This window comes from Panthera leo, chromosome D2 (genome assembly GCF_018350215.1).
Source record: "Panthera leo isolate Ple1 chromosome D2, P.leo_Ple1_pat1.1, whole genome shotgun sequence".
Classification (NCBI taxonomy): domain Eukaryota; kingdom Metazoa; phylum Chordata; class Mammalia; order Carnivora; family Felidae; genus Panthera; species Panthera leo.
This window is the reverse complement of record NC_056689.1, coordinates 46,504,083-46,517,694: the sequence shown is the minus strand read 5'-3', so window position 1 is coordinate 46,517,694 and position 13,612 is coordinate 46,504,083. Positions and strand designations below refer to the sequence as shown.

The following is a 13,612-nucleotide window of genomic DNA, read 5'->3' as shown; positions in this document are numbered from 1 at the left end:
AAGCCCGATTTTCTTCAGGTCCCTACAGGGGAATTTCCAAGATGAAGCCCAAGGTCTGTCTGTGGGGCTTCCTGTCAAGGGCAGTCCCTGGTGCAGACCTGGGTGCCGTATGTCCTTCACGGTGACTGAGCTTTGAGACCGGCCGGTTTGCGGGATCAGCCTGCAAAGGCCCTTCACACCGGTGGGCATGAATTTCCAAGGCTTGCGACAGTGAGGTGGCCATTCATTTTAGGCTTCTCTTTTTTTTTTTTTTTTTTTAATTTTTTTTTTTTTAACGTTTATTTTTGAGACAGAGAGAGACAGAGCATGAACAGGGGAGGGGCAGAGAGACAGGGAGATGCAGAATCTGAAACAGGCTCCAGGCTCTGAGCTGTCAGCACAGAGCCTGACGCGGGGCTCGAACTCACGGACCGCGAGATCACGACCTGAGCCGAAGTCGGACGCTTAACCGACCAAGCTACCCAGGCACCCCTAGGCTTCTTCTCTTAAGGGACAGCAGCTTTGATTCCCCAGATCTCATAAAAAGTTATCCTCGATGGCTTTTCAGCCCAGCTCTGCCACCCACAGACTCAGAAGACTGGTCTTCTGAGCCAGAATGAATCTGCATACTTTCAGATGGAGGCGTCTGCATTAACAGTGAAAATGCTAATAATAGAAGCAATTTGCAAAGGCTGTTCTCCTACAATTTAATCAGTATTTCAGTCTGACCCCCAAATAACATATTTTAATAAGCCAAATTGCTATTTGACTTAAGATGATATAAATAAGCTTTAAATGTGGGGAGTGAACAAAGCAAATGGAAAACTCTGTTACCCTAAAAGTATTTGGGGGCAAAGATGAAATTATAATTTCTTATCTGACTATTTAACCCCAAAATGTTAGAGGGAATTTAATAATTGGATCTGTAAGTACAACCACAGGGAATCAATATTTCAAGTTTCAGTGGAAGAAATTAAATAATTCCTTTTTCTCCAGAGACAGAGAACAGATAATTAGGAATGAGATTTACTAAACGTTTAGTGCTACTGCTTAATTAAGCAAGCACACATCATGATGTTGAAAGTGTCAACAGGTCCAGATACTCAAAGGGAACAAATTGACAACGGGAGTGTAATTTAAACTACACTTGAAACACTTCTTCAGTGTGCCTGCCCTCACTCCCAACTGCCATGGTCTTGGAAGAGTTGAAGAGAGTGAAGACTTAAACAAACCTCTTTCAAGCCCCCTGCTTATGAGCCTGTTATCGCTGTACTTTCCTTAAAGAGAGGGATGGGTGGAGTGATCCCCACCCTCTCAGGGCCCCAGCCTCACAATCCAGAGAAGGAAACAGGTCGACATGTGCACAGATCTGATCGATATTATGGACAGAGCTAATAAAAAGGGAATGTCAGTGGGCCATACATGAGGGTGACGCTGGCTTGGGAGTAAGGGAGAGAGCTCAGGATACGTTCTTGGAGGAAATGAGAAGGTCACCTAGAGGACGCGGGATTCCACTGGGCCACAGGGTGAGGAGAGCTATGGTCGCTATGGGCCATCCATGTCAAGAGACGAAACAGGCTAAGCAAAGCTAGATAAGGGAGAAAAGGAATTTGCAGATAACTTGATGAAATTGGATGCACGTTTGTGGCTGGTGAGGGCTGGAGGTGGGCAGTGGTTAAGAGCCAAGTTTGGCACGGTAGACCTGGCCAGGGACCTTGACTCCAGGGACCCTGCCAGGTTCTTCTTAAATGCACCCTCACACCTGACACTGTACGTGGTACACAGAAGGGCTCGGTGCTGATTTTTTTTTTTTTTTTTTTTTTTTTTTAAGAAAGAATGAATGAGTGACCCAAGCTCTTGGGTAAACTGCCATTTTAATTAATTTTCATTAATGGCAACAGGGAGTGGAAGGTGGTAGTAAGAAAATATATAGACCTGACCCGGAGTCGTAACTGGAGGGGGCAGTTACCAGGCCCTAAGCGTCAGTATTTCCTAACCATTGTTTGGGGATATACACATGGTCTTTGTCTTCTGTAGCTGATTCCATTTCAGAAGGCAACCTTCTTTTCCAACTGCTCTGTTTAATAGGAAGTCTATTTAGTATGTTTTTTTTTGTTTGTTTCCTCTTTTGCTTTGTTTGCTTTGTTTTTAGGAATTTGTCCTACAGTGGATGCAAAAGAGGAGTGGCTCGAAAAAGACAAAACTGGAGCTTTTCCGTTTCTCATTAGCTGCTCCCTGTAGGTCACTCAGAGGTCTTATTCACATATATGGCTTTGTCTGAGCCCCAAGAGAGACTGCCTTTGGCCTAACTCTTAGAGACACAAGGGGGAAGTGAAGCAATCGGCCAACTCCGGAGAGCAGAGACAGAGAGAGTCTCTGTGTCTCCCTGGGGTTACAGTTGCCTTCCCTGAGAACGCTGATCCAGTTATAAATAGTGGCCACACTGCTACATCTTAACAGGGTTTTCCTTGGGAAACCATCTCATCATTGAATAAGAAGGGGTAGTGAACTGAGTATATTCATTGTTGAATTTACAGCAAAAGTGTTGACTCATCTTTATTTTCTTTAAGGATCTTCTCTTGTGAGTACTTCATATCACCAACCCTTCTGGTCTCCTTTTCCCTCCTGTTGATCTGTGCAGGAGGCTGCCTAAGCAAACTGAGGCAGGGAGGCATCTGCTGTCTGGATTCCCACTCCCTCCCTGACCCCCACCTCCCTGAGTGCAAATCAGTGAGGTCTACATGCCAGGGACCAAAACTTTAAATGGCTGCCCCTCCCAACTCCAGTGGACTGAAGAATCGTCTTCTGCTTAAGGTCTTGGGACTTCCTGCCTTCATTCTATACCAAACTGAGAACTCAGAGGCCATAGAATGAATCACGGCAGGCTCAAAGTACATAACTTCGAGGCCAGAACTTCGCAGGGAAGTCAGGCTTGGGGGCCTGTTGCTTTCATGTGAAGGGAGGTGGCAGGGTAGAGCAGGTGTCTCCCTGGCCTCTCTTCCCAGCCTTCCAGAATGTGACCATGTCATGGTCCCAGCACCAAGTTCCTTTTAGAGGAGGCCTTGACCACCATGGTGTGATGTTTATTGCATTTATTTGTTCGTTCAAAGTGACCGTGATGTATAACGGGCCAAGAAGGATTCTAGGAAGTGAGGAAGACAGATGTAGTCCCAGCCACCATGTACCTTCCGGTCAGCTAGGAGTGGCAGATAATGACCAAGATGAATGAGAACACATTCTGCAGGGAGGGAGGGCGTGAAACACTGCGTAATCATTGGAAGAAGGTCTCTCTGACTCAGATTCTCCCCACTTTCCAAGTTTGAGTCAGCCACGTGGGGAGACCTATATCAATCGTTATAGATGGTCTGCCCTTTAGAAAGTAACTTTCTTGAAAACTGTGTTCTTTTGCTCTGAGACATGCTATGAGGAGGGCACCTGTTGGGATGAGCACGGGGTGTTGTATAGAAACCACTTTGGCAATAAATTTCATATTTAAAAAAAATTTAAAAAATAAAGGGGCCTTTTGGAGTTTTTGTAAACAACACTCATGCGATGGGCTTACTCCTTAGTTTTTGCAGTTATTTTGTTTTCCCTGGATTAAACACAGAGGCATTGTCTCAGTTTTCAAGCTCTGGACCCTGCCCTGGACTAGAGGAGAGATTGAGGCCCAGGGTCTGTCTCCTCATCAGTTGACTCCCCTCTCCCACATCTCCTTGAACTCTGTGCCCGCCTCTCTACTACGAGTGGGTGAGGCAGGCAGGCTTCTCGAAGTGGAGTCCCGGGACCTCCAGACTCAGGATTTTCTGAACGATGCACTCCCTCATCATGCACATTCCCAAGCCCTCCCTAGATTTCTCCAGTCAGAAGCCCAGGGGTGATGCCTGGGAATGTTCATTTTAGCAAGAGCCCCAGTTAATTCTACTGCACACTAAAAGTTTTAGAAATCTTGGTCTTTGGGCACTCAATGAAGGTAACACCCTCTGTGATTAAAATCGGTGTAACCTGGGAGGAGAATACTGGGAGGAGGCCCAGCCTGTCCTGCAGTGAAAGTAGAAAGGCGACAGTGTGTCTCTTGAGCTCAGGCTGGTCTTTCTGTGTCCTTGCTGTATGCTCCCTGAAGCCTCCTCAGCCCTCTGGCTGTGCCAGGACCCTCTCTACACTCCTCTCCATCAGTACCTGCATTCTGGAGGGCTTTCTGTATCAGAAATGTGCTGTGCACCTTCCTTTGGATGTAACCCACGATTGCAATTTAAGCTCCTTTAATTGTAGGATCCTTTGTTAGAGGAGCTGGGGACACAAGTGAGCAGATGAGAAAGAGTTTGGGAAGAAAGGGAGCCTTTCCAAGGCCCCTAAAAATTCTCAGCCACCTGTTCTACAGATGATGGGGTCAGGCCTTAATGCAGGTCCAGATAAGGATGCCAGTATTATCGAGGCGAATGGGAGACCAGAGAGGGAGGTGGGAGGCGCCTCAGCCTGAAGGCCATTGTCACAGGGTCTTGGCATAAACTCAGGGGACACAGTCTGCTACAACCTGTGAAACATGCCTTTCCCAGGGGAGTTGGCAGGACATTCTGTCCAAGTTAGGAATCAAGGCTCTCAGTTTTCACACCTCTTTGAGTGATGGTTTCCCCACGGGTCTTATCACAGGGGGCTTGACTGAGATTCTTTCTTCCCAGCCTGCTTTTTCCAGACACAAAGCCGATAGGATCGGTTTGTCTTGGTGCCTCTGTGCCCCATTCTTCTAGACCGTTTGATCCTGTAGCCACTTTCAGCCAGTTCTTCCCAGAGGGGCCGAGATCCAGTGAGCCTCACAACTTGCCCCTTTTTAGATTTCATCTGATTCTGCTGTCTTGGGCAGAGGCCCCCAGACAGCCTGCGGCTCTGTCATCTGGGCCAGCCCCTCACCAGAAAGTCAAACAGGCTCTTCCCGCTGGGCACCAGGGTCCCAAGGAAATTACAAAGCCATCAGTAGGTCAGTTGATGACTTGGCTTTGAGCCCTCTTTACTCCTTTTCTCCACTGTGAGCCCAAACCGACTGTAAACGGGCCTGGGAGTCGGACAGAAATCGAAATGCCCACTTTATTCCAGATAAAGCTGTACCGAGAAAAGCGGTTTGGTGCTGAGGCCTAATTGGACTTCCTTTTGCTTTTTTTGGTCCATTGCGCTACCTTCCTCGGCACCGTCTCCCCAGTCCAGCATGGGGGCCCTGAGACCCACACCTCATGGGTGGAGGTGGTCCGGTGCAGGTAGGATGAAAGAGGAGAATGCACATGAGTGGCCACAGGCAGGCTCCCCAGGAAGCAGGGTTCGCTGCACTCCCAGCAGCTGGGGTAATGAGAACTTCCCAAGGGGATGCACGCTGCCCACCCCTTCATTAGCTGTTTGCTAAGAGCCCAGTCTCAGAGCATGTGGCAAGACAGAGGCTACCTTGAGTGGGGCTTTGACCACATTCTTCTCACCCAGAGAGGGGCAGTGTGTCACAAGCTCCCAAGGATCGGGGGCTCCTGTCAACCCCCTTGCCTAGAGAGTAGGAGGTGAGTGGATGTGGGAGTGGAGGGAGGGTCAGGCAGGGTTACTGCAGGAACAGGGTCCCTTTAGGGAAGCGACAGACGTGCTATCCCAACCTTGGAATCCCAGCACAGAGCGTAAGCGCCCCCCACCCCCACCCCATCATGACCCTACAAGACAGCCCATTGGTTAAAAGGCTGACTGAGTGCATGTGAATTCCTAACCTTTGAGGGATCAGGCTGGGAACTCCCCCAATCATAGGTAGTTGTCAGAAGGTAAGGACTTTCAGCTCTGCTGAGCTGATGCTTAGGAAGAACCAGCATTCTGGGTACGAAAGGCTCCTTGTTGCCTTCTCCCCAATTGTCTGAGAGTCCAGCTGGGTCACCAGGTAAGGCAAATGCAGTTGATAGTGATAGATTCACTGAATCTTGTTTGAAAGATTAGCCTTCTGATGGCTAAGTTCCTTGGAAACTGTTACGAATGCTCTGTGATCAAGAAATTTGCATTTTATTTCTGAAAGTCTTCGATCAACACGAGCAATCTGGGGGTGGAAAATTTGCCACTCTTTCCTTGGTCAAGCAAAATGTTTCCTTGAAGCATTTTATCCTCCTCCGTATCTACCCCACAGTGGCCTCTTCCACTCAGTGTGTCCAGGGTGGCCGCTATAAATTTCTGACCCGCAGGTGCAGCTGTGTCGTGAAAGAGGGGCGCCAATAGTCAGCCGATCCACTGCTGGTCCATTACAAAGCCCTTCTGTCAGCCTGGCTTTGTCCCACAGCGTGTTTCCTTACAGCGTGCAGACTCAGCCACATGGCTTGACAATGTATCAAATTCACTTTGAGATAGCATGGGATTAGCGGCTGAAACCAGACAGTTAATGGCAAAAGCCCGGGAAGATTTCTGAAGCTCCAGAAGAGGCCATGTGAAGATTTTTCTTCTTTTTTTTTTTAATGTGTAAGTTTAGTTCTTGTATTTATTTCTTTATTCAATTATTTTTGAGGTGGGAGTGCAGAGGGAGAGGGAGAGAGAATCCCACACAGAGAGAATCCCATGCCCAGTGTAGAGCCCAACCATAAGATCCTGACCTGAGCCGAAATCAAGACTGAGCCACCCGGGCACCCCAAGAGTTTTCTTTCTCGTAGGAACAGATAAAGTTATGACCAGAGTTGCTGATCATCATATGCAAACAAAGTTGCCGCATCTTCCCATAAAACAGTTGCACTGGGGGAAAGTGAGGAACATCTATTAATTCCTTGCTTAGAGCCCTGATAGCTCAGGATCTGTTTGTTGGCTCTTTCAACGCGTGTCTCTGTAAATTGGTTAGGGAGACCTTGTTATCTTTTATCCCAAATGAGGCAAAGCGATTGTTAGTGACCACATCAAGTTAGTGACTACAATTTCTGAAAAGAAAAAAATGAAAAGTGAATCAACTGATCTGAAGACACCGGCCTTTGTTAGTGGCAGCCCTTTTGAGCTGTAGACATTTAACAACAAGGACAAGGAACCCTTTCTTGTGGACCATTTGGATGATTGAAGATGCACACACTGAAACAAAGGGCCGACAGCAAAGGACCATGCTGGACTTAGGTGCAGGAATTGGAACAGTGAATAAAATAATAAAATAGACAAAATCCCTTTTCTTATGGAGCAAAAATCATTGTGGATAAATATGGCTCACTAGGTCTCAGGCACACTTCACATATATTAACCCATTAAACTCTCACGCCTCCCTTAAGAGTGGGCACTTACCATCCCTATTTGTGAAACCAAGGCACTGGGCAACCAAGCAACTCGCCCAAGGTTACACAACCAGAAAACGGCAACTAATTTTTTTCAACCTGGGGTGTATCAGTGCATCTCAAACAGTGCATATGACTGACCCAGGGTATCTGGTTTAAAAGCAGATTCTGATCCAGTAGGTCTGGATTGCAGACCCTGTGATTCTGCACTTCTTCCAAGCCCCCAGGTGACACTGTACTGCTGGTCTGTTGATCATATTTGGAGTGGTAATGCTCTGGATGATGAGGGGCATCTTCGATCTCCCTAAAAACTCAGCTTCTTGGAGATAATCTGTTTTTCCTTTCTGTATTGTCTCCGTTGGGTCTCTTTATGCTTATCCTAGCCTGGGCTCAATTAGTTGAAGCTATGAAAGCCCATTCAAGCTAATTCAGAAGGAAGGTAGGGATAGTTTAGGGCTATGGAGCTCATAAAATGCAAGGATAGCAACCATATTCCATAAGCCCTCTTGGGACCTAGTGCTCCAGCAACACCATGTCCTCAGCCCTATGAGCCCTCTGACCTCCAGTTTCCTCTTGTGGGTTTTGCCCTCTGCTCCATTCCAGTTGCCTGTGTTTCCAACATGGCCACTACCCAAAAGTCCACAGGCTCTTTCAGCCCCAACGCTCTCAACAACCATATATACTATATTTCTTAGCTTAAATTCTTGGGGGAAGAATCTGACTGATTGCTCTGGAAGTCAGCTGTGAGTGGGGAAATTAAGCAGGAATGATGATGGACAAATTATGGGACTTCTCTAATACCATGGGCAAGACCAGGTATACACTAAGAGTTCATTGCTGGAGGGCCAGACTGCTTACTTTGCGAGGCAGTCAGAAAGAAATGGATTTTTCATTTATTTGCTAGGCACTTACCAGCTGCCAGGCAGTCTGCCAATGATGGGGATATAGAGGTAGAAGATCCAATTTCTGGTTTTAAGGAATTTAGGTTCTAAAGGGAGAGTTCTTGAGTTGTGGCAGACCCAGCTTATAGCAGACTAAAGCCTGCCTTCTGAGCAAAATTAGAAAGCTGAAAAATAATTTGCATTTCAGCTATCCTAATTACATGTTTATATTTAATCAATACATTTGGATTACATAATTATATGTGCACATGTATCTTTCAGCTATCCTAATTGTTCTCTGAAGGACTACCTAGATAAATAGAGCGTAGAGAAGTTAGTGACCCCAATTGTTGGAGACACTTAACTCTTGAAGGAATTCAACCATACTTAAGCAGCACTAGTTAAGAGAAGCTATGTAGACAGTATCCATCAGGATGCTTAGGAAACAAGCAGACAGGATCAAAAGCAAAAACAGATAATGGAAACAAGTCTATGGATGATGCAGATATAAAAGTTATCAGTCACGTGCATTGACATAATATGATTGATATGGTTGAGAAATTAGGTGACAAGCTGGAGAAATTCATCTGAGAGCTGGGATGTATAAAAATGAATTAAATTAATTAAATGTAAAAAATAATTAATAGGGGTGTCTGAGTGGCTCAGTTGGTTAAGTATTTGACTCTTGACTTTGGCTCAGGTCATGATCTCATGGTCGTGAGATAGAGCTCGGTGCTGGGCATGGAGTCTGCTTAAGATTCTCTTTCTCCCTCTCCCTCCACCTCTTCCCCATTTTGCACTTGCTCACAAGTGTGCTCTCTTTCTCTCTCTCTCTCTGTCTCAAAAAAAAAAAAAATTAATATATGGGCTTAATAGCAGGTTAGACACCGATGAAGGGGGTCAGTGATTTTCAAAATGGGTCAATAGGATATACCCAGTACAAGGCCTAGGGAAGTAAAAAGATGGAAAATTCAGATTGAAATTCATGACAACATAATACAAAAGGTTTTTTTTGAGGGGGGAGTAGTAAATAGAGGTAAAGTTTCAGAGGATCTCTGCCATAAGCCTTGCCTCTCATACTAATTCAATCTCCAATCCAACCTCCTTTATCTTTCTCTTCAGGTCCTAGATGTGTGATAGCCACTGACCACAGGTGGCTATTTAAATTTAAATTTAAATTTAAAGGGCACCTGGGTGGCTCAGTTGGCTAAGCATCCAATCTTCATCTCGCTCAGGTCATGATCTCACAGTTTGTGAGAATGGAGCTCCAAGTCAGGCTCTGTGCTGACAGTGCTTTTTGGAACCTGCTTGGGATTCTCTTTCTCCCTCACCCTCTGCCCCTCCCCTGCTCGGTGCACGCTCTCGTTTTTTCTCTCAAAATAAATAAACTTAAAAACATTTTTTTAAACTCAAATTTAAATTTAAATTAAAAACTTAATTCCTCAGGCTCATGTGGACTAGCCACATGTCACATTCTCAGTATCCACAGGTGGCCAGCGGCTACTACATGTACAGAATGGGCATAAAACATCTCCATCGTTCCAGAAAGTTCTATCAGACGATAATCTCATTCCTTGATGTTTTGGGCTTTTTTGTCAGGTTAATTTTTATAATTTTATCCTATAATTATATTACTGTTATGCATGGAACCTTTCCATAGCTGCAGCCTCTTTAGTGTAATGCTCACGGATTTACGCTGTGTCGCTCAATTCTGTTTCCCTGGTTGCTGAAAGCAGGCGCAGTAAGTTCAGCGATCACCCACTGACTAAAACTGTACAAAATCATTTTGAAATGATATTTATCTTCCAGGCCCTCTGGGGGGAATTAAGTTAAATATGATAACACGTAGCCACAAGAGCAGCAAGATGCTTGGCACATGGTAGGCATTCAGTAAATGAGATGTCAGTCAGTCACTGAACACCATTCCACAACTCTACAGAGGAAACAGAATCCCTGAAAAGGGGAGAGAGACAGAGTGTGTGTGTGACTGTCTCGCATGGAATGGTGCTCAGAGCACAGACCCTGAGTCATCAGATGACTTCAGGCTCCTCTATCCAGTGGTACCCAGGCAAGTGCACTATACTTTATTTTTTTTTAAATAATTTTTTAAAATATAATTTATTGTCAAATTGGCTTGCATACAACACCCCATCACCCCATGCTCATCCCAACTATACTTTAGAAAGATGTCCGCTAGGGGCTCCTGGGTGGCTCCGTCAGCTAAGCGTCCAGCTTCAGCTCAGGTCATGATCTCAGTGTTCGTGGGTTCGAGTCCCACATTAGGCTCTGTGCTGACACCTCAGAGCCTGATGCCTGCTTCGGATTCTGTGTCTCCCTCTCTCTCTGCCCCTTCCCCACTCGTTCTCTCTCTCTCTCTCTCTCTCTCTCTCTCTGTCTCAAAAATAAGCATTTAAAAAATTAAAAAAAAAAACAAACCAGAAAGGTGTCCACTAAAATGACTTCGGTTCTTGGAATTCCTACCGGGAAACTCTTTATTTTGCTAGTATGTGGGGCAAGTGGACTTCTGCCATACCGAGTCCCAGCTTTGCCATTTATTGGATTTTAGACAAGGGCAATCTGATTCCCCCCGACTGGTGCCTCCATTGTTGTTGAGTCATTGCACCTCTTTTTAACGTGTGAGTTGTGATAATCAAATGTGGTTTTGCAAATGGAAAAATTACTTCATAAAGGTGAGTGCCCTACATACCGTATGGCATCATTTTGGGTTACCGTGTGGGCTGGGGCCATAGCGTACTGCACTTCATGCTGTCCCATTTCTTTTTTGCCTTACAGTGATTTCCCTCAAAGCATCTGAAGATTCATCCTTTGAGAAAAAGAAAGAGACCTGGGCATTTTTTGAAGGTAGACCTGGCATATTTCTTTATTATAAGATGCACCTCGCGTTTAGATAATAGGAAAGGAGTAGAATGGGAGGAAAGTGTAACCAAACTTGGGGGGGGGGTCACCACTTGGGGTACACCAAATTGAACACAACCCAAGGAAATACTGAAAGTGAAGGACTTTTTATTACTTGTGGCAAGTAAGGAGACAGGGAGCTAGCTCTCAAAGCACTGTCTCCCTGTGGGGTTAGTACGGGAAGCTTTTATTCAGTGCATTAGGGGGCGGGGACGGGGAGTTTGTATAGGCCCTTGTATAGGTTGACAGGCCTACCGTGTCAACCTGCTAAAGCATACATTGTACGTTCAAAACATGGCAGAAAACTCCCCCCATAGGAGGAGATGTTAGCATAAAGAGCTAAAGGTGACTTCAGGTCAGCCACTGGGGCTTCTGTGCAGGTCCTCAGCTCCAGTCTGGCTCAGATTGGCTCACATTAGATGTGTCAGGAGAGACACATCTAGAAAGGGGCTCTCAGGTGGAAACACCTAGCTGGGCGTCTCCTTGGCTGGACCTGTTTGTTAGTTCTGCGAAACAAACCTCATTCCTTCCCTGCTTTTGTCTCTTTCCCTTCTCCCTGCGGCTGATACCTTTCCTCCCTCTTACTTGAGTAACTTCCTATTGCACTTTAGCTAACAAAAGGAGCCTGAAGTCTTAGTTGTGCTGTGATGTCAAGTTGTTTTCTTATCCTAAATTTACTAAAGAGTGGAGTGGGAATGCCCGGTGGTATCAGCCCGTGGGTTTTGAAAGAGCAGAGGTGAAAGGTCAAGTCTGTATAATTTGGGCTTGTTCGTTTTGTTTTGGCTCCAGAATTCCTACTGCAATGTAAAAAATGAAATGTGCAGGGGTGCCTGGGTGGCTTGGTCGGTTAAGCGTCCGACTTCGGCTCAGGTCATGATCTTGCGGTCCGTGGGTTCGAGCCCCGCATTGGGCTCTGTGCTGACAGCTCAGAGCCTGGAGCCTGTTTCAGATTCTGTGTCTCCCTCTCTCTCTGCCTCTCCCCTGTTCATGCTCTGTCTCTCTCTGTCTCAAAAATAAATAAACGTTAAAAAAAAAATGAAATGTGCACCTACTGTGACAGAGTTTATCTCAGGTTTCATATGGAGTTGGGGATTCTGGAAACAGTCTGAAAACCTTAAGCAAGTGATTTTCAGCCTACATCAGAGCCCCCTGGGGATCTTTAAAAGCACTGATGCCTGAACCGCATCTCTAGAGATTCTGATTGAGCTGGGACTTGGTTAAAGCTCTCCAGGTGATCCCAGCATACAGCCCTGGCTGGTCCCAGACCAGCAGCATCAGCATCAGCATTCCCTGGGAGCCTGATACAAATGCACACTGTTGGGCTTTACCCTCACTTACAGGGTCGGAAACACTAGGGGCAGTGCCCAGCAATCGGGGTTTTCATAAGACCTCTGGGTGATTCTGATGCGCTCAGGTTTGAACCTTGGAGTGGTGATTCTCAGCAGGAGGTGATTTTGCCCCTCCAGGGCCTATTTGCCAATGTCTGGATACATTTTTGGTTGCCACAACCAGAATTTTGATGTTACTGGCATCTGTTGGGAAGAGGCCAGGGAGGCTGCTAAACATTGTAACAATGCACCGGTCAGCTCCCACAGCAAGGAATTATCTGGCCCCAAATGTCAAGAATGCCGAGGTTGAGACACCTTGCCTTACTTGGAGTAAGGAAGGTTCACAGAAATTATTATCACAAAGTAGATGAGGATTATGGCCAAAAGCAATGAAAGAATGTACTTTGTGAGTTCTTAGGCAGAGCCTTTGGTCAGTGAAAAACTGATTAATGTCAAAAGGTGATCAGGAAATTGTGAAAGGTGACATTTTGTGAAGGCATGACATTTACTGATGATAAATCACCTTGCCAAACAGATCTAGGGATATGTGTGTGCCTTGGGGGCCTCCCACCACCTTTAGTTAACTAACAGATGTGATGGAAGGAGATCTTGCCCAATGAGGGGGCAGGCACTTGGATCTAAACCCGCCTCTTTCAATAGCCAGTTAAAAGCAGTGGATGGAGGCGCTTGCTCTCTTAGGAAACATATAATCATAACTGTGATCATTATTTGCAAACTAGAAGGTGTCACCCAGGTAGGCCATTAGGTTTCAAACATTTTCTTTCTCAGATCGTGTGATCTCCAACAGCGATTCTTTGCATTCCCTGCCTTTTCTTAGGCAGGCTTTGTAGCTGTCTTTTTATTTAATGACCCTCTCCTAGCAAAATAATCCCCAGCTCTCTCACTCAGCCTTTCATTCAGGGAATGCCTGTTTGTTAGCAAAGAGATGAAAGCAACTTTAATCCACACGGAGCAAAGTAGTAAACAACTGATTTACCCCATGTTCCTCGGAGCTGCCCCATGACCCGGGCCCTGGGCCCTACGATGGGGAGAAGTATGGAGACATCCAGGGCATCCCTAAGGTAGGTCACTGGCAGCTGTAACAGCGGGAGCCCTGTTTATCATCAGATCCATAAAGATCTCCTGGGGGGTTGTTAGTAACCCTGGTTCTGGGCTCCCCACCGAGAATCCGATTATTGCATTTAGGAAGTGAGCAAAACATTTGTACTTTATTGGGGCCCAGGGTGTTTCCCCAGTACAA

The 13,612-nt window shown here is 46.0% G+C and overlaps 1 protein-coding gene across 1 annotated transcript in view; it reads left to right on the top strand.

Moving 5' to 3' along the window:
- Positions 1 to 13,612, top strand: part of VSTM4 (V-set and transmembrane domain containing 4) — a 97,464-nt gene that overhangs the window by 20,690 nt on the left and 63,162 nt on the right. The window contains exon 3 of the mRNA XM_042908892.1: positions 10,901 to 10,969. Coding sequence (XP_042764826.1) covers positions 10,901 to 10,969 — 69 coding nt within the window. The remainder of the gene's footprint in view (positions 1 to 10,900; positions 10,970 to 13,612) is intronic.